This window comes from Mangifera indica, chromosome 5, assembly GCF_011075055.1.
Source record: "Mangifera indica cultivar Alphonso chromosome 5, CATAS_Mindica_2.1, whole genome shotgun sequence".
NCBI classification, from domain to species: Eukaryota; Viridiplantae; Streptophyta; class Magnoliopsida; order Sapindales; family Anacardiaceae; genus Mangifera; species Mangifera indica.
Window position 1 is genome coordinate 92,796 of NC_058141.1, and position 21,820 is coordinate 114,615.

Sequence of the window (21,820 nt, forward strand, 5' to 3'; positions counted from 1 at the left end):
GCAGCTAATTCCTTGGTGACAAATCTTACTTATATATAGGTGTTTAGATGACTATCCTGTATGAGGACAATGCCCATTCCCTTATTGGAAGCATCACTTTCAATAAGGAACTCTTTTAACATGTCTAGAAAAGCCAAAATAGGATTACTGAGGCAGAATTTAAGCTTCTCAAACACAACTTGAGCATCTTTAGACCAAGTGAATGAATCCTTCTTAAGAAGGTCAGTGAGAGTTTTAGCAAGAGTTTCATACCCCTTGATGAAGTGTCCATAATAACTAGAGAGGCCAAGAAACCCCTTAAGTTACTTCAAACTCTTAGGTACAAACCAATCCTAAATGGCTTGAACCTTAGCTAGATTAGTGTGCACCTTATTTGCAATGATTATATAGCCCAAGTAATCCACATGAGCAGTCCCAAAGACACATTTGCTACATTTAGCATTAAGATTGTTAGCTTCCAGTAGCTACAATACAATCTCCAAGTGGTGTAGGTACTTATCTTTGTTGTGGCTGTATACCAAAATGTCATAAAAAAACGAGAATAAACTTGCAAAGATGAGGCCTGAAGACATGATTCATGATATGTTGCAAGGTTGATGGAGCATTGGTAAGGCTAAAAAGCATTATCAAAAACTCATAGTGACCTTCATGGGTTTTGAAGGTAGTTTTTGCAATAGAAGAAGAATTCATACAGATTTGCCAATACTTGGATCTCATATCCACCTTAAAAAAAACCACTGCACCACTTAACTCATCAAGCAATTCTTCAATCAATGGGATGGGAAACCTATCTTTCACAGTGGACTGATTTAAAGCCCTATAATCTATACACATCCTCTATGAGCCATTGTTTTTCTTCATAAGAACCATAGGGCTTCCATATGGGTTATTGTTGTTTCTAATAACCCCAAAGTCCATAATTTCTTTCACTATTTTCTCTAAAATATCCTTCTGCATCCCCCCATAACAATAAGGCCTTAAATTCATCGGTTAAGAACCCTTATTAAGGGCAATCTGATGGTCCTGTAGTCTCTCTGAAGGAAGTCCTTTTAGTTATACAAAAACATCTCCATACTTCTCTAACAACAACTGCAATTCTAGCCACTTAGAGACTGCTTCATACTTACTGACTTGTAGCTCATACACTTGACTTTAGCCTCTACTTCAACCACCCACATCAAATGTATAGTAGCAAGTTGTTAGTGCTTCATTAGCAATTTATTTAATGTACTATCCGGTAATTATTTTTATTATTAATATTGTTATTATTATATTAAATATTTGGAATAGGATAAGTTTATTTTAAGGTAAGTTTGAATTTTTTAAAAGAGACAAAGTAAGTTTAAATTTTAAAAAGGGGATAAAGTAAGGTGGAAATATTTTTTAAGATATTTTTTTTAATTGATTAGGAGGAGCATAATATTTTTCATAAATGAGAGATTAAGTGACCTCTTTGAAACTTACTTAGAAAAAATATTTTCTTTCCTCCAACTCAAACATTCTGGAAGAGTAAAGAGAGATTGTGAGTGTTAGTTTAAAAAAAAAAATTATTGGAAAAAAGGGATTGAAATAGTGAAATAGTTCTGCTGAAATAATTTCTCATACTAAGGTAATTCTCAATATTTTCATTTATTTTGATATATAAATGAATTCTGATTTGAGGATTAGGGTTTTGTTTTTAAGAATTGCAATTCAATTGTGCTATTTTAGGGTAGAACATGCCCTAGTTTGCATTATACATTATTTGTTCTATGATAATAGTATATTAGTTTGTAAAATAAACAAAAGAAAATATATATTATTTTTGGATTTTTATTGATAATTTTTATGTTACCCTTTAAGGTATTTATTTATTAATAATAATTTTTCATATATATTTTATTCTATGTTATTTTTTATATTAACTAAATTTTATAAAAATCTGGAATTTTTAGTATTTTGCTTATATACTAATTTTGTGAATTTAAATTGCTAGCTTAGAGTATTTTAAAATTTTGGAAAATTTCATTTAAGATGGTACAAAGTATTATTAAGAATTTTATGAATTTTCTTTGATTTTATAAGTTATAAAAAATAGCATAAAATTAGCTCGAATCCTAAAGTATTAAACCTAAAATTTTTTTTATAGAGTTTGTAATTTGTAAAAGAATTTAGTATTTGTATAGTTTTATTAAATATTTTCAATTTGAATTTTTTTTATATATAAATGAGTATGTCTAGTTCTAGTATGTAAATTTTTGTAATTTTACTAATTACATATGATTTATGAAAATTGTTATAAAATTGAGTGTTAAATCTGAAATTTCTATTGTAAAGTCTATGACTTGTGAAAACAATTTAATTTCTAGATCTTTCTGTATTTTTTTTTTTACTTGAATATTTTTTATAAATAAATTAGCATGAATAGTTTACTTCTAGAAATTTTCACAATTTTACAAATTATATAATATTTATTAAAATTGTTATAAAATTGTGTGTCAAATCTGGAAAAATTTTAACAGTGTTAGTGATTTATTAAAGAAATTCGTTTTACCTAGGCTTTTAAAATTATTTTCATGATAATATTTTTTTATTTAAACCATCGATATGTTAAGTTTATTTTTGAAAACTTTCATATTTTTTTGATTTATATAGAATTTTATAAAATTATTAGAAGCTTGAGCTATCAAACTTAAAAACTGTTGATAGTGTTCTTTAGCTGTGGTAGAAATTAATTTTTCAAGAAGTTTTTATACCCCTTTAAGCTAAATATTTTTCTGGTAAACTATTTATATGTCTTCGTTGTCCTTGCCAATTTTTGTAATATTTCAATTTATATAAAAATTTATAAAATTCTTAGAACAAAGGTTGTACAATGTAGACATGTGTTAGTTGGGTGTAGGATTGTTCATTTGCGCACCTTTAGAATTTGTGAAATCAGGTTTGAATTGAGGTCTTTTAATGGAATCTAAAAGGATTTCTAAGAGTTATTGATACAAGTTGAATTCATTAACTGTGGTTGGAAACCCAAGCAGGTTTTGCGTGGTAGCTTGAAAACATATAAGAGTTGTGTGGAGTTTTGCTCTTAATCGAGGTAAGTAGAAACTATTCTTTTTATATGCATATAAATGTTATATGTTTGGAAATAATAGTCAAATCTGAAAATTATGGTTTTCATAAACTATATAATATTTTATACACGTTCTCTATTAAACCCAAACATTCATACAAATGTTTTTGTAACTTATATAAATATTTCATTTTATTTATATATAAATACTTTTGTAAGTTATATAAATATTTCGTTTTGTATATATATAAATGTTTTCGTAAGCTATATGAATAGTTCGTTTTATTTATATATAAATTCATAAGTTATATGAATATTTCGTTTTTGTACATATATAAATGTTTTCATGAGTTATATGAATAATTCGTTTTGTTTATATATAAATGTTTTCGTAAGTTATATAAATATTTTGTTTTATTTATATACAAATGTTTTCATCAAGGAAAAAAATATTTTTGTAAACATTTCTTTTAAACCAAAAGATTTATATAAATATTTTTGTAAGCTATACAAATATGTCATTTTATATGTATATAAAGGTTTTTTGTAAATTATAATATATTTTTGTAAATGTTTCTTTTAAACTAAAAATTTATACAAATATTTCGTAAGATATATAGATATTTTATTTGGGTATAAGTGTTTTTGAAAATTATATGATACAAATATTTTGTTTTGTTTATATGAAATGACTTTTGGGAGTTATAAAATATTTCTATACACATTTTTGTTTTACCTAGATTTTATTTACTTAAACATGATTCACAAATTTATTTTGGTAGTAATCAAAACAAAATTACTTATGGTGTTTTTATGATATGAAACTTTATATGTATATGGTTTTGACTTATTATTCGTAATCTGTGAATATCTGCTCTGAACTCTAAAACTATAAGTTTGGTCTAATTAGATTATCTATTTGATTATGCACACTTCTAAATTTTGGCCAGATCACTTGGATTACAAGTGATATTTGATTCTAAAATTTTGATCGAGTCATCGGGAGTACAGATAACACTATGTGACATGAATCTAAAAAATATTTTCAACTTGATATTAATATGTACTAGTTCTTTACTCGAGATTGATATATAATATTTTTTTTACTTAAGATTCATATATGATATTTTTTACTTGAGATTGATATATGTTATTCCTTTACTTGATATTGATATATAATATTTTTTTACTCAAGATTCATATATAATATTTTAAACTTAAAACTGATTTATAAAAAGTTTAGATATATTTTAGTATTTATATATTATTTTATATACTTAAATATCTAATTTCATTTGACCGTTTTTGTCAGTATTTGAATTAAATGTTTTTGCGTGTATATTTTCATTTAATTTCTACTTATTGAGTTGATGGCTCACGTCCTTGTTATTAACTTTTTGCAGATTAGATTTTGATATAGAGTATGAGCGACTGTTTAACAATTGAGAAATAGAGAGTAAAAAAAGGTTAACTGAGAACAATTATTTTTGTTATAATGTTTTGAGATTAAAGAAAAAGAAAAAGAAAAATTGTCAAGCCGTTATTTTGGTTAAAAAATTTCTAAATTTTATTATATACTTAGGTTAGTTTTGGATGTTACAATATATAAGGTTGGAACTCTTAAAGTGGGATCCACTGCATGATGATGCTGATTTCTCGGATATTAAATGGCTTTCCTTACTATTCAATTATGGTTTGCCGGAAGATGGGAAAGATTTTGCCCCCGATGATGCTGATGCTAACCTGGTTCCTACACTCGTGGAAAAGGTTGCACTTCCAATTCTGCACCACAAAATTTCTCGCTGCTGGGACATGCTTAGTACACAAGAAACAAAGAATGCTGTTTCTGCTACCAGCTTGGTTGTTGCCTATATTCCTACTTCGAGTGAGGCACTAGCGGATTTACTACTTGCTATTCGTACCCGTCTGGCTGAAGCTGTTTCTAACCTTACAGTCCCTACATGGAGCCCTCTTTTAATGAATGCTGTTCCCAATGCAGCACGGATTGCAGCATACCAGTTTGGGTTGTCTGTTCGTTTGATGAGAAATATCTGCTCGTGGAAAGAAATCCTGGCATTGCCAATCCTAGAAGAGCTTGTCCTTGATGAGCTTTTGTGTAGGAAAGTTTCGCTGCAAGTACGTAGCATCACATCAACTGTTCATGATGCAATCAGGAGAACTGAAAAAATTGTGGCATCTTTGTCGGGGATGTGGATTGGTTCAAGCGTCAGAGGAAGCCGCAACAAGAAGTTGCAACCGTTGGTTGATTACATGCTGTCATTAGGAAAGACTCTCGAGAAGAAGCTTTTGGCCGGTGTGACTGAAAATGAGTCGGGGAATTGCTCATCGGTTGAAGAAAATGTTGGTTGAGCTCAACGAATATGACACTGCAAGGAACACAGCTAGGACCTTCGGCATTAAGGAGGCTTTGTGACTGTAGTTAACCGAAACACAAAAGTCTCTGGCGGAGTTTGTTCTTTAAAATTTTGTAGAAACTTTGGTGAGGCAATGCGTGATTCATTAGATGTCTTCAAGCAGGAATGGGTAATTAATGCTCCCTGAATCCCATTTTAAATGAAATGCTGCAATGAAGAATTATATTCAAGTATATCATGCATTGATGATGTTAGGCACAGTTGCTTTCAGTATATTCCGGCTGACTAGTGCACAGTTAAAATCTTTTCTCTTCTAATTGACCTTTATTAACTGTTCAGTTATAGTCTATATAGGCTTGAGTGACCAACTTCTCATACACAATTTAATCACTTAGAATTCTTCATTAAAGAGAGCAATCACATGGGATTTCCTTGTAATTTCACAAGAATTCGTGAAGAGATCTTTGGGAGCTAAAGGTTAAACCAAGTTAATATGAATCTTTTCAACAAAATTTCAAGGGAAATTGACTACCAATGTGGAAGCTAGCGCATGAAAGATGTTTGTACTGACAACAGTCACAAATTAAGCTTTTTGCTTTTGGCATCATAGAGCATGAAACTCTTCTCTCCCGTGTTCTTAATATCGAAAGACAAAAAAGTTTATGCCAATTCAAATGAATGTCGTATAATTTCTTTTCTTTTTCTCATGTCATCTTTGTAAAGATATCAAGTGTAGTGTTAAAATACCCTCAAAACTTCATATTAAAGTCATAATTAAACAAAAACAAAATATTGTATCAATCATTGACAAGAGTCGAGAGCTTCATTTAAGATATATAACTCTTACCAAAAGTTATTTACTTGATGTTAAGAGAACAATTTATAACATCTCTGAATATATTCATTCTTGACAAAGTGAAATGATAAGAAAATAGTGATTAAATATTCTGTAAACTTTTAAACTCAATGTATTTAGGTTACAAGGCCCAACATTAAGACTATAATGAAAGGTTGTTACCCAATAAAGATAAATTCATGAAACACTGAATGTCCTCTTATACTTAGCTATATGGTAAATGCCTCTTGAAAGGAACGCTCTGGAATAACTTTCTTGAAAGATCCAAGGTGTAGGAAATAAGCAAGACATTACTAGCTCTTGAATTTTCCCTTATGGTAGACATATCTTCAAGGTAATGGGTTCAAGGGCTGGTTTTCATTGTGATTGGATGGAAATAAGCAAGACATTTGTTGAACTTCTACATGAAAATTAATCAATAAAACTATACGCACAATCAACGATGTGTCACGATATGATTAAACATTATTTTATTTTCAATTTTCAACTATCCAATTATATAATAACATATCATTGGTTTTGTATAAAGTTTTATACAAAATTTGTATATATAACATTATTCAAAATTAATACAGAAAGAAAAGAGCTTAGATTTTTTTTTGATAGGGAAACTAAAATGACCAACATATGATCTTTTAACAAGAATGTTAGTGTTATGTAACCTTCATATAACATAGATGTAGGTGAGCTTAATATAGCTTACGATAATGATGGGAACTTTAAAGGAAAAATGTCCTGACAAGCTTAAGTAGGGCAATATATTTTGTGTGAAGAAATTAGGACCCATACGCATACAGGCAGAAAATAAGTAGAGCGAGATCCAAGAGTTGGCAGACAGCAGCCGCATTAATGACTTGCTTTTTGTCTACCATGGATGCAAAGAACAAAAGCAAATGATTGAAGAATTTACACAAGTGTTAACGAACTAAAGAAGAACATTAATGTCTGATAACTTCCAAGGAATTTTAAAAGTATAGCAAATGTTACTTGCAACTGCTTCCATTGCAATAGCCAATGACACCATTGCCCTGGTCCCTGTGCTTCATTTTGAAGTGATCCAGACCCCATATTCGAATTGTAAAATCATCACTGGCAGAGGCCAACATGTGAAGATTTGCTGGATTCCAGCTTACACAATTAACTGATCCAGAATGCCCAGGCAAGGCCAATATGAGTTCTCCAGAGCATCTAAGCCATATGTACACCTGGAAAAGAAATGGCAAACCTAAATTTAAACCCACAACCCTCTCCCTGACAGAAAAAGACAAGCATATCAAAATATTTTACAGCAAGAAACCAACAAGAGTGAGCAACTGTATGCATAGGTGCATTGTGGTGTCAGAGACAGCAAGAGGGAGGGGGAAGGCGCAGTTTATGATTTAGATAGCTGCTGCTAATTCTTGAGTTAACTAAACCCCATTTGTCATTTTCGCATAATCCAGCGCCAATACAAATTACCTACCTCCTGAATCAGCCAGACAGCTGTGGGGAGATTTCTTGGCATCATAGAATTTTATACCCTCTATGTTGCCATCCCCTCTAAGACAGTAAGCATATAATTTCTATTTAGGATAATAATTCAGGCAAGCCTCATAATTCTTTAAGAACAAGCTACTGTTTAACTGTTTTGCACATGAAATAAATATTATATGCTAAAGGATTCATTTCAAGAAATAGCATTGAGGCATTGACACCTAGACAATATCACAAATTGAAGGACAGGGACACAGGTAATAATAATTTGAGAAAACAATGTGTTTAACACTTTTTTTGGGTACATGTTGAACTTACAAAAGGTCATACACCATTATATTCACTTCACTTCAACCATTTCTCGTCATATAATTTGGGTTTTATGCAGGGGGGTAAAAGGTACCTGTGAATCCTCACTCCCACTAGCGATGAATGCTTGCCCAAATCCACCAAAACAAGATCTGATAACAAATCGGGCACGTTTGTGACCCTTGTACTTTGACACAACCTTTGGATCACCTTCTATGCTCCACAGATGAATTTCTTGGTTTATAAGATTAACCAGCAAGAACTTATTGTCTTTTGATAATAAAAATGAAGTAATCACTTCCTCCTCTTCAATACATGTCTCAAAGTTAGCTTCCCTGTCAAGTAAAAGAATAGCTGTTTCTCTACATATGCCTATGATCTTCTTTCCATCATCCGTTATAGCCATGTCTGATATCCTAAGTGTCTTCTGCCCTTTCCAACAGTCCAGCTCTTTCCCATCCAAATCCCACAGGCAGATGCTTCTGTCAGTCATGCCAGCAAAAATCCCTTTACCATCAGGAAACCATCCACAGGAAATCAAGCCAACGCCAGTTTTTTCATAAACATGAAGACACTCCCCAGAAAAAACATCCCAACGTCTGATAACCTCCTCCTGTCCACAGGTCAGAACTTGGTGGTCATCAGGACTCCAGGAAATGGTCAACACCGGTTTATGGTGTCCACTTAGTTTATGTTTTATTAACACCTGACCATCATCTTTAACCTAAAAAATGAGGAACTTTTCAGTTCATGAGTGGAGAAAAGTTCGAAGTTATATTGAAAAAACTAGTGTTTTGGCAGAGAACAATAGCAACATAGAAGAACATCTTTGGCTTGTTATGATCTGTTGCTGGCAATATAATTTGCTATTCCCTGGTATCCTAGAGATAAAACAGTCAGCACAATTAGAAAATTCAGGACATCTCTGGTCAATTATACTCAAGATCTATTGTTGTCATACGGTTACGCTGAAACTATGTACGTCTATAGTGAGAATTTTATCACATCATTACCCAATATTTCAACATTTCAAGTTCTCCATGTGGGTATCCAAAAAACCCATGCAAACATGTCTCACCATCAAATACTAACATCATATAAATCATCCCAAGGACACCATAAAGCTAGATTAAAAAAAATCTTGTTAATGGCAATTCAACTAAAATAAAGAGCCATATGGTAATATAGCACAATGTCTTAGATCCAGCAAAACCTACTTAAGATCAAGTTGAGGAGTGTCCTCAGAGTTTACAGTTTTAATCTCCCCAGATGCAGTGAAATGCTCAGCAGAGTTTAAATAGGCCTAGTCAGCTAGAAGATGGTTTGAGCTAAAGAGGAATAGTTTTCATAAAAGAAGCCAGGTAGAAGAGAGCTCCAAGGGATAGATAACACCACCGCATTTATGATATTTGTTGATGCTATACAACTACCCATATATTTCACTCAAGATAATAGATTTACTTAAATCTGCTAAGAAATTTTCTTCGTCTCCACACTTCCGATACTTTATTATATTTGACCCTTCTATATAATATTTAATAGGCTCCCTCAAGACGGGAAATGGAGCACTTAGTTATTGATAATGTGCTCATATTGGCAAGTTCCAAAATGTTAGCACTGTTTAATTGAGGAAAAAGAACATGGAAGGTAGAAGTCCATGCCACCGACAACAAGCCAATAATCATAGAGAGAACTTACCTCCCATATAATTGCTGACTGATCCTTTGACGATGATGCCAAATATTTCCCATCATGTGAAAATTGCAAAAACCAAACTTCATCAGTGTGTTCTTCCAGTATCTGTTCCATTTGTACAACAGAATATTTCACATTAGCCTTGGTAAAAGAAATAATGGAAAAATCTATGATAGCTAATATTCAGTCCATTAATTTTTTGTAGAGTAAGAGACACCATGACACATGATAGTTAGAAGATAGTGAAATAGTGAGGAAAACAATACATCTCTTTATCTTAGCCCCTTCCAATAAGGTTCCCCTCGAATTACTGGCAGTAGCTAATCATATTAAGACTTTTTTGCATCCCATCATCCAACCAGTTCACCATTTAAACACTGATAGTCTCACAACTCTCGCCTCAATTTTTTATTCTTAGCAACATACTTAGTCAAGTGTAATATTTTGCCTTCCAACAAACATAGATCACTTCTCAATTCCCTAGAATGCTTTAAGTCACAAAAGCCAAACAGGAGCAGAAGAAGGAAGCACTAAGCATTGCTTTCATAAGAGAAAAATTGCACATTCAGTACAAAGGCCCGCATCTTTGAAAATTCTGTTCCCTCTAGTACAACATACGATCTAGTGCACAGAAGAGCCATCTACTGGACCTTTGAAAATTTTCATCAATTTGCAGAAATAATCCTCACCATTATGCTATGGACGAAGAGCTAAGAAGAGGATGATGACTGAAGTCCTATATATACCTAAGTAAACTTAATATCCCCAAGCAAACAAGAGCCTGATTAATCCAGATGAAGCACCATTCTTCCTTAGCCAAAAGAAAAACATCTCAATTGTGTATGAGATCAGAGCTTCTTACACCAGTATGGAAATGATATATGAACAATTAAAGTAAGTTGATAAAAAACAATGACTTGTAAAAGTCAATAAAAATTGAAACTCTTGGGCAATCAGCAATCAGCAATTAGTTATACCTCTACAACATAGAGAAAGAAAATGCCAAGACTCTAATGCCATTTATAAAAAATAAATAAAAAAAGAAACATTAAACTGATATGGGGCTCCGAGAGACACTCTGACCTGCAAAGTTTGGGAAGGAATCTGGTTTCTACCACACTGGTGATCTGAGTATAAAGACAGATTGCTATCCAATATATTATGAAATGAACAGGAACCTCGTTGTACATCAAGAGCATTTTCAACAAGATGCACTAGTCTTTTTTCAGGAATCATGACCGAAGCAGGAAGTAACTTTTGCAATTTTGCCAATAATATTGACCTTGGCTTTGCTCCATCAGTATCTCGATAAGAGACTCCAAGCATTGAAGACTCGGAAAAAGAAATAATGCAGGCCGCAAGCTCATGCACTCGGCTCATATTGATTTGGAGAGGCACAATCTCATTTCTTAAAGTATTTAAGGCAGCACTGACTTTTTCCATTTGTAGAAGCTCTAGAAACTTCTGTTCCAATATCAAGAAAGACATAGATTTTACAGTCATTTCATCTGATATACCAATCATATGCAATGTGGCCACACTTTCATCCCACTCTCTACCCATCACTTTCTGCATGAACAAATTTACGACTGATGAGCGCAACGATATTCCTGATTCTTCCTCTAGAAGGGCCCCACTCTTATCATAACCAAGTGAGTACAATGCCCTAGTTATGATTTTGACGAATTCTGATTTTTTGATGATGCCTTTTTCACCTATCGTTTCTTCATACCCTTGGGAGGTTAAGGGCCAGGCCATCTTGTCTCCCAAAGGGCAAGCTAAAGATTGTGTGACAGATGAGTCTTTGGACAAACTCTTTGATTCTCCTAAGGGCCCTTTCACACGTTTCAAGGGTGGTTCAATATCTTCTTTAATTCCCATGAAATGTCTAAATCAACCCATAAATACTCTGCAAGGAGCAAAAAGAATTAAAGTGTGTAAAGAGGATGCATATTCTCACAGCCATTACAATAAAAAACACATAAAAGAAACTCATATTGATACAAAAGATAGCCAGAGGGAAGGTCTGGCAAAGTGCAGGAAATGTATAAGTGAGCACCAAGAAACAATAGAACCCAAGAAGACCAAAATTTTAGTAACACAAAAAATATGACGTATAAGCTATATGTGTCAAAAAGTGAAAAAATGTAAAATGAGAAAACTTGGCAACAAAATGTAAAATATTAATACAAAGAACAATCCTTCTCCATCAGAGATAAAAGTGGTTCAAAGCACATAACCATACAATCGTTATGAAGCAACTGAAAAGAAGAACATGATACGGGCTAACATTGTAACAAGAATTGTATCACATTGTAAAATCTAAAAAAGAGTTATTAATGCCAGTGGTCATGCTTTTATGCAGTACTGAGAGTGCCTTATCATTTCTCAACTTGAACTTCTCCATAAAAAAATGAAACGAAAAACAGAAAAGAAAGGTGACCCTCAAGTTAAAAACTTCTTGAAACTGCAGTCATGAAGTTTACAATTAATCAGCTTTCACAATTAAATACTAACAATTAGCAGCTAAAATTACATAATTTAAGGATAACAAACAAGATCCATCTCACATTGATAACAAAGCAACATAACACATAATACAAGAAATGCTAAACACAAAATTGCCCAAAACAACAACGGCAGCACGTAATAATTTAAAAAGAAAGAAACCCATGAAGCAAATCAAGAAAGCAAGGCATGAATTTGATCAAAAAGAAGAGAAATGAGAGCAAGAAGAAATACCCAGAAAGAGAATGCGTAAAGAGAAAGAGAAAGAAGCAAACATGAACAAGAAGAAGAAGATGATTGCTATTATTCTTATTATGACCAAAAAGTAATGCCTCGCCACCGAAAGAAAGAAAGCTATATACAAATGTAACGTGTGTTTGACAACAGTAACAAAGCAATAATAAACAAATGATGAAAATTTTATGGTAAATAAATTTTAGAGTCAGAAGAGGATAGATTTGGTTAGGCTTACCCATGTCCATGTGACTGAATTGAGTCTGTCCACCACGCATCTCACTTTGAATTTATCATTTTTCTTACTTGTATATTTAACCAGTAAAATTCTCAATCTCAAATTGGGGGGGTTTCTTTCTTTCTATATTTTCCTTGGCGTGCTGGTAAATGGAAGCACCTCATGAACCTCCTTATTTAGACTTTGAATTGAATCTCCTCTCTATTTTCTAATCACGATATTTACCCTTCAGTCAACTCCGGTCAAACAAGTCATGGATGATCTTGGAGAAACATCATACACGAACCTTGGAGTTATGGAGTGTTTTCATAAGGAGATTTCTAACAAGCGACAACTTTTCTATATTTTAAGGTTTTTTTTTTCCTTTCGGGTAAGCAAATTTTAGAGGGACAACTTTTCAATATTTTAAGGTTTTTTTTTTTGGTTTTTTTGAAGTAATAGAAAACACTGAGCTTACAAAAAGATTTGAGAACAAATAAAACACACCAGGTCTAATAGGACACGATGATAACTAAAAGACCTAACCTATATCATTACAAATTAAAGAACCTAAAATCAATTTTTCTCGAAGGTTTATCTAAGTTCAAAAAGGGGATAAAACAATAGGTAAACATATTTAACTTTACACAACAAAACACAGACTTGCTAGCAAAGGGCAGTAGGGCACAAGAAGTACAATATTATCTACATCAAGGATCTAAGTGACCAGCCTATACCAAGAGTGTGAAAAGCAGACAGACACCATGAGGGAGCTTTGATCTCTGACCAGAAAAATGAGTATTTGCACACTCTTGGTAACCCCTTGAGAAGAGGTCTCAAGCCATTGAAACAGGTCCTGAACCTGAATTTGTAGAGCTGGATGAAATTGTAGCAAACATAAGTAGTAGGGTAGCAAACATAAGTAGTAGGAAAGCAAGCATTGCAGAACCAGATCTGGGGAAAATCCATACTGCCGAACTCTAGGCAGAATTTCCAGGCAGTGTTGCCCTGCAGATCACAGAGCAGAAGATGGTTGCAAGGGGAGCAGCGGCTTTGTAATCTGAAGAAGCAACAGAGAGAGAGTTTTGAAAGCCAGCAAATCATAAACCTCCTAGATTGGATTCCCTAGCTCATCAGGAAAGAAATTCTATTATCATTAAGGGCCAGCATCCAAGAACCAGCAGAGAGGCCATTATTTTCCAAAGAGCCATAAAAGGCCAGCAAGTTCCAAGCACAGGATAAATCTGCGTCATCTGCTTATTTGGAATGCAAGGATCAACTGCCTTTATCCTAGAGGAGTCTCCTGCATGCAATGTCAAAGAGGATAGGTTCCAGGTCTCAGAAAAGCTAGGACCAAGGCTGTGATTCTGCCAATTTTATGCAAAGTTGCTAGCAGTGTACAAATAAAAAATGGCCGTTTGGTTTTGCTAAAATTTCCCAGCCAATGCAGAGCCTGTTCGCAGGATAATCTGGACTGTGTAGACCGGCAAAAAAACCAGAGCTAACTGTGTGAAGTCTGACTGCTTGTGGGACAATTGCTCTTTCTGCAGGTTCCAACAAAAGATCTTCAACAGATTTAATGAAGAACAACAACAAAGCAATCAGTTTGCAGGCAATAATCTGCAGCAGAAAAAATAAACAAAAGTGCAGAGTTCAGCAGGCAGATTTCCTGGAAAGAGAGGGAGATGATGCCAGAATAGACTTTTAGGCTAAAAGAAGAAGCCTGAAACATGCAGGTGAAGCCAATAGTTCAGCAGCAAGCAGACACCCTGAGCTGCTCCAATGTAATGCCTGCTGACCAAGAGACAAAATCTGTTTCTGATAGCTACTCCTAAGGCAAGACTGCAGAGAAATATACTTGCTGCGAATAGGAAGCAAAATTTAGAATCTGGGAAAATTCCTTTGCAGAGTAAGGACCATCTGAGCTTGGAACTGGGAAATCCTTGAAAAATTCCTTAGCAGAGTAAGGACCATCTGAGTTCGAAACTGGGAATGCCTATCAAGCTAAGCAACATTTTTGGCCAGCAATAAAGCCGTAACCAGGTCTGAGTGACTTGTAAAACCTCCAGTAGAACAGTATAAAAATGTAGATGAATCTCCCTTATTGAACTGTGGAGAGGGAAAGTGGAGCTCTTGTGTTGCACAACACCATTGGGTGGACCTGCAAAATAAAACCCATGTTAGTAATAAACAACTTCCTTCTTTGCAGCATCTCTATCCATCCTTGCTGACCAGCTAGCCTTCCCGAGAATAATAAACTTCTTACTCATCAGTCTTAAAAATACTCCTTGGTTGTCCCCACTTCTTTGCGATGATTGCATTTTTAATGGTTAATTTGAAGTTGGATAGCTCCGAACCTTTATCTCTAATCAGTCTTCTAATATTCTCTACAATCCTCTCCTTTGTTAGCGTGTGACTGGAAAAAACATTTATTGTCCCTTTCTCTCTATATTGCATAAACAATATCTCCCGAGCTTAACTTTGCCAAGGTTTTATCAAGGTCAACCCCTTCCCAATCCTCAGCCAAAGAGTCCAAATATCCATCCCAAGCTTGGGATCTATACCCCAACATGTTAAGCTCAAGGATTTTCCCCAAAATAAACTTACTAAGGGGACACTAGAAGAAGAGGTGATCAAGGTTCTCATCACTATTATGACAAAGAACACAATTTGCATTATTGATCAAACCATATCTAACAAGCTTGTTTTTAATGTTGAGTCTCTCCTTATCGCTAACCAAAGGATGATTAAGTGTCTAGGAATATTCTTCTTATATCAAATCAAACCAAACCAAACCAACTAACTTTAGTCTTCCGTGTACAAAGTTCATCCCAAGCCGACTTTATGGAGAAGTGCCCTATAGAGTTAGCTGTCCAAACTACCTTGTCATCACCACCTAAAGGATTAGTGGTCATATTAACTCTAACTCCATCAACTCCCTAGAGATTGTCATAGGCCAATTCCATTGACCCTCCTCAATAATATTACTTACCTTGGCTTGGATACCAAGGCCCAAATCATAAACAATATTGTTTCCATATCTTTCAAGGAGCGAACCAAAGGGGTGCTAGTTGTCGTACCACAAGGAGGTGCTATGACCATTGCCTATAAGGTATTTGATTTTCCCCTAACCTCTTCTCTAAGTTTCTTGAGCTTCTTCCAAAACCAAGGACTATCACCCAACGCTTTGCCCTCCCACATGTTTTTCTTCCTAATCCGATTTTTCTTCACCTAATTCACCCAAATGGAGTTGCTATTGGGTTGAGCATGCTTCCAAAGGTGCTTGGCAATAGCCGCCTTATTCCATTCTTTACTAGTCATAAGTCCCAATCCCCTTTCCTCCTTAGGAACACACAATTCATCCCATGCCACCTTTGCTATATGATTATTTAAATCTATACCCATCCAAAAAAAGGCTCTCAAATTTGCATCAATTTCTTTGAGAATCCTAGAAGGAATAATAAAAATAGAGGACTAATAAAATTGAATGCTAAAGAGGATGACCTTGATAAGCATTATTCTCCCCGCATACGTAAGAGATTTACTCTTCCAAGAAGTGAATCTCCCAAGAATTTTCTCAAGAAATGGTTTGCAATTTTCTTTTGTGAGCTTGGTGGAAACCACAGGAACCCTAGGATATTTGAAAGGAAGATTGCCCACTTCAAAGTTGAGAATGTTACAGATGTTTGTCTTCTCCTTACTAGAAACACCAGAGGAAGATATTACTCTTGGCATGATTAACTTGGTAATTGAACCATTTTTGGAGAGAATACAAGTTTTCCTTTATCAACTTAACACTCTTAATAATGGCTTTGCAAAAAAAAATTAAGTCATCCGCAAAGTGAAGGTGAGTGATTTTGCTCACCTTACATTGCCAATGGAAATCAAATTCTTTTTTCGTAGTCATCTTCTCAAGTAGTCTCGACAACACATCCATTGCTATCACAAATGCGTAAAAAGACAAAGGATCTCCTTGTCTAAGACCTCTTTTAAGTTATAGATATTATTTTTCACGCATTAATCTTTTACGAATCTTTCAATTATAAACAGATTGCTTCTTTAACAATCCTTAAATAATAATTCAAGAATTATTAAAGCAATAAATAATATTATGTTTCTATTATAACTGACTCTCTAAAAATATAGTACCTTCCATTTATGTTAATGGGTGGCATGGTATGATGCCATAGAGAGATAGATTTGAGCTAAACTAAGTATGAATAAGAGCTACCATGAGCTAGCTCAAGTGGATAAATAGTAATATTAGAGAAGAAAAAGAATCACCTATGAAGAATGGTTCAATACAATGAAGCAACGATCTCAAGTTTAATGAGCTAATCCTTCTTTAATTCAAGTTTGGTTGGGTAGAATCCACCACTAATACCATATTTGAGATCATGTACAAATACCCATTTCAGTGTTTATCATGCTCACAAGAAATGCAGCTCAAAAAAATTTATTAGTGGTTTGTCTAGAAATGCAATCCCTTTAATAGCTTTACAAATTAGAGTAAATTACTTTACTGTTTTCTTGTAAAATTATCAAGTTAATGCTTGACCCTGTCCCAATCCAGAGCCATCCGTAAGGTCTTGTTAGACATCGTAACATCTTGATCTTAGGAAGAACAAACTAAGTTCAAGGTCCATTTACTTCAACAGGTCCACGCGCAGTTTTTCTCCATGTCCAAGAAACCTATTGCAGAATTGAAGCTTTCATAGATTTTGTTTTTTATTTTTACTAGTTTATGCTCTCTGTTTTATGTACAAATACGAAGACAAGAATACCAGAGTTTAACACTAATCAAAACTGGTACAGAGTTAAAGACCACTGATCATTGAAAAGCTAGAAATGCCAAATTCCTATTCTAAACTGTCCAAAAATTCCCCTTTGTAAGCTCCACAAATATATTCAATTTCAGCTATTCATATTCTTCTTCAAGAATATTTTCTAATCAATCATTCAATGGAATGACCACATTCATGGAGAAGAGATCCATTTCGAATCAACTTATATTAATTATTTGTAATTTTTTCCCCATCTCATGACATTTCAGTTTCCTGCACATACAAGTATCAGAAGTGTTTTTGAAAGAACCAAGTGTATACAGTGGATATGTTAAAAAATTATTGAAAAGCAAAGATTCCCAATGATTGTCTATAAAACAGGTTTTCATTAAACATACCGAAGGAATGCAACATACATAAATAATCAGCTAAATGATTATATATCAGATATGGCTAAGGCAGTTTATCCTAAAAGAATCAAGGGCAGGGCCATCACTGCAACCACTAGCCTGGATTGTAGACACTAATGCCATCCAGTTCTTTGGTGCTGGAGTTCAAGGACCATCACTGCCATATCATGACTAGAGTCAATGAACAAAACCCACTATGATATGGCAGTAGTTTCTTTAGCCCTTTCTTTTACCATTGACTTAACAAAGAGCTCCCCTCCCCTGCCCTATAAGAGGATTGAACCTGAAAAATGAATATATTGGGGAAGTTAAGGGCAAGATTATGTAATGTTAAGCAAAGTTTACAACATCTAGCCCGATAAACATTATGGATTGTAGACACTAATGCCATCCAGTTTTCCATGTCCACCAAAATCCAAAAATATTACAATTATCCAAGATTACCATTGGGCCACTGGCTACATAACGGAATCCAATAGACTCCCCATATTCCTTCCAGAAATTAAACATTTCTGGGGTAACATACTCTTTGACTGTCAAATGTAGTGGTGTTGGCTGCAAGAATATAACAGATGTTCAATTAGTCAACAGCAACAATACTGGAAAATAAGCCATGCTACAAGGCTCACTAGTACTAAGCTTGAAACAGCTTAGGAACATCAGTAGAACAAGGAGGATCACAGCCAGCTTAATATATGATCTATGACTATGCTCAGCCATACTGGTAGACCTGAAAATGGGCAGATTTGAGTAAAAAGCATTCTTAATCTCATTTGAACTAAGTCTCAATGTCAGCAGGGTTCAAGTGAAAATCATTCTCAATCTCATTTACCCCATTAGCAGATTAATCCAGAATGATTTTGTGCAGAATATTTGCTTATAAACTTTACCTGAAGATACTGTCCAAGTGTTAGAATATCAACATCTACAGCCCTTAAATCAGCCATTGCTTCCTTCAACTCATCATCAGTTTCTTCAAGACCCAGCATTAAAGAAGGTTTTGTTATCATCCTATTTTTGCTTAACTTTGCTTGTCTCAAAACCGATAAGCTTTGTTCATGCCTTTATTACCAAACTACATAGAATTAGAATTTATAACCAGTTACTATAAATGATGCACAATAGGGCAATAGTAATAAAAGCAAGCATATGTATTAATTAACACCAGCCCTTAACTGAGTTCATTGATCCACCCTACAAGGCAAGCTAAGTTTGTGCATCTAAAAGTTCACAGAAGACACTTCCCTTGTTTCATTTCAAATAGAACCCCAAATCAACATATATGAAGCTGGACAAGTTCACATGCGGAGGCATAGTGTAAAAGACAGAAATGTAGAATTAAGTTGTATGGGAAGGGTCAACTTCTCACTCCTATCAAACTTCTTCCCAGTGTTGTCCCCAAAGACAGCCAAATAACATCAGATTGTTCTTAACAGATCGAATCAATACAATTCACATCCAATCTGTTTACTGGTTGATTTTCTAAAGCTCAAAAGTGAAATTTTGCTAACAATGTAGGTTTTCCAGTCCTTGAAACATAAGGCGAAATGTTATAGTTCCATGATATATCTGATTTTGCTCAAGTAAAATAAATTTAAGCACAAAAGCTTAGTGAAAATTTCATACTATGAAGGAGATGTTTTGTTAGCATCATCAATAGGTTCAGCATTGTTGAAGACGATGAAGAGAGCTACTATCAGAACATAAATGGTGCATGATGATATAAAGATAATTACCACCTCTCAACAAAACTCACCCAGCCCAGGGATCTCTGACAATTCATGTACAAGAGTATCACTGTTTCTATACCGTGAACAAAGACATCTAAACCTGGGTGTAGAAGAGTATCTACAGCTGTAAATTTACCCCAGAAATCAGAAGTTAAACACTTGACCATGATCTCAGGTTTGAGCTTCAGCAAAATGGTTGTACAAAATTCAATCAAATTTTTTATTTAAATTCCAATATCTTCTACAGTAAATATAACTTAGAAGCCTGAAATTAAAAAGAAACAATATAATATAGCAAGAGAGAAATACAGACCTTCATAACTTTGACTGTCTGAGCAAAATGTCCACTGCCGCCATTAGGTATATCATCACGATCTACACTTGTTATAACAATATAATCCACTGTACAAAAAAAATCACACAACATTTTCAAATCCTGCAGAAACAAATAGCAACACACCAAAAAAATGTATGCAGAGTGCATATGTACCAAGTATTTCTAATTCAAAAAATCAACCCAGAGATGTCCACTTAACCAGAGATAGGAATCCAAATAAACTAAAATTTACTGCTGTTTCTGAGTCTCACGGAAAAAGAAACTAAGAACCAGATACAGTCAAATTCAAGTAATTGACAAGATATTCATAGTAGTAAACCTAAGAAACCATTATTCCAAAAGTGTGCATCCCCAGAACAGTACACATGAAAGATGCTAAAGTTGCACACGAGTTATTTATGTTATGTTATAGCAATTATTGGATAACTTAACCTACATTTTCTTTATAATAAGAACAACATTTACTACTATTACACTTTAAATACGAACCCCCAACTTGCGATGGCCTTAGCAGTGTTTTCCGGTTCCATAGGGCCAGGTGGTGCAGGGTTTCTGCTTGTTTTGACAGCACAAAATCTGTATCCACGGGTGCAAGTATCTCCAAGTACCATGGTTGTCGCAGTTGCAGTACCATCACCACCTCCATTCCAACACTGCCCAATATAATGTCCAATCATTTCAATCCTAAATCATAACAACAAAAGGTTCTGAATTCCCCTGGAGCAAATTGCTATATTTCCAGGTTAATATTACACGAATGAATGAATTTTAGTAGCCATTTAGTTACTTAGCGAACATAAAATTAAACATGAACATCAATATAAACATGTCATTGAACTAGGAGCATTTTGCAATGAAGAAATAAAGAGAAACCCAGATATAAAAATAAATAAAAGAGCGATAAGCACCTCTCCACTATTGGGACACTGAGCCTCCTCGCACACAGTGTTGAGTTTCAAATAAGAAAGAGATTCTTTAACTTGTTGAAACCTTTCTCCTTGAGGAGCTTTCTGTCTCAACCACACAGGGTTCTTGACATTGGGGTCTCTCCCTGTGAACGGACTCATGTGTTGTTTTTGTTGTAATGGGGGATTAACGGAGTCGGTCTTTGAGTAGCATCGGGCTTTAACGGGAACTGAGAATGAGATTGAAGGTTTCGAAATAGACCAGTGAATCATTGTTAAGTTTGATGTGAGAAAAGAAAAGGAGGTTTTTTGTTTTAAGTTTTTTTTTTTTAGTTGGGCCAAGGGACATATTCCCACCCAAAGTAGGTGATTATCTCAAAGTTTCTTCCATTAACTTCAAAAATTTTATTTACTCATCTATAAACAATTAAAATTAACAGAATTATAACCCTTTAAAAGTTTATTTCTTTTTCCCCTTAACCCTTAAAAACTAACCATTTCTCTCTAGGCTAAGTTTAAAAAAAAAACATTTTCCCTTATAGGGTTTAGTTTTTAATCCTCGATGTCAGATCCTACTTTATCACCGACGACGAAGCTTTCCCAACGCATTACCATACTCCGACAGTCTCTCTTCCTTCCTCTAGAACTCTGGTCGATCGAGATCTGGTCTGAAAAGTAAAAGAGCTTCATTGAGAGATGAGACTCATTGTCTTCCTAGACAAAAAAGAGGTCGTCGTCTTTGTCTGAGAAGATGAAGAGTTTCATCTCCCAATAAAGCTCTTTAACTTTACAAGCCAGATCTCGATCGATTGACATTCTAAAGGAGGGAAGAGAGACCATTGGAGCACGTTGATGCCTCTAGAAAGCTTCGTCATCAGATTTGATGTCAGGGATTGAAAACTAAACCCTTGGGGGGGGGGGGGAATGTTATTTTTTAA

General features: G+C 34.3%; 1 protein-coding gene and 1 pseudogene across 3 annotated transcripts; both read right to left on the minus strand.

Annotated features, from left to right (window-relative positions):
• Positions 1-7,016: 7,016 nt before the first annotated feature.
• Positions 7,017-13,045, minus strand: LOC123216920 (WD repeat-containing protein 26 homolog). 3 transcript variants are annotated; one of them, XM_044637581.1, is made up of 5 exons: positions 12,738-13,045; positions 10,841-11,666; positions 9,761-9,862; positions 8,157-8,786; positions 7,017-7,485 (listed from the first exon to the last, which is right to left on the minus strand). In XM_044637581.1, the coding sequence occupies exons 2-5, from the start codon at positions 11,636-11,638 to the stop codon at positions 7,264-7,266; spliced, it is 1,752 nt and encodes a 583-aa protein (XP_044493516.1). In that variant the 5' UTR covers positions 11,639-11,666; positions 12,738-13,045; the 3' UTR covers positions 7,017-7,263. The 3 variants fall into 3 exon arrangements, with proteins under 3 accessions (XP_044493516.1, XP_044493515.1, XP_044493517.1); XM_044637580.1 differs by lacking the exon at positions 12,738-13,045 and adding an exon at positions 12,500-12,647; XM_044637582.1 differs by lacking the exon at positions 12,738-13,045 and adding an exon at positions 12,328-12,347.
• Positions 13,046-17,866: 4,821 nt separating this feature from the next.
• On the minus strand, positions 17,867-21,198 carry LOC123215660 (annotated as a pseudogene).
• Positions 21,199-21,820: the final 622 nt, after the last annotated feature.

What these genes read in the sequence shown, in the direction of transcription:
- LOC123216920 (XM_044637581.1), bottom strand. Translation starts at nt 11,638, where the DNA reads ATGGGAATTAAAGAAGATATTGAACCACCCTTGAAACGTGTGAAAGGG. An exon ending in AGTCAGCAATTATATGGGAG is followed by an intron (nt 8,787 to 9,760) that starts GTAAGTTCTCTC and finishes CTCATTTTTTAG; the next exon opens with GTTAAAGATGATGGTCAGGT. An exon ending in GTGGGAGTGAGGATTCACAG is followed by an intron (nt 7,486 to 8,156) that starts GTACCTTTTACC and finishes TTTCTTTTCCAG; the next exon opens with GTGTACATATGGCTTAGATG.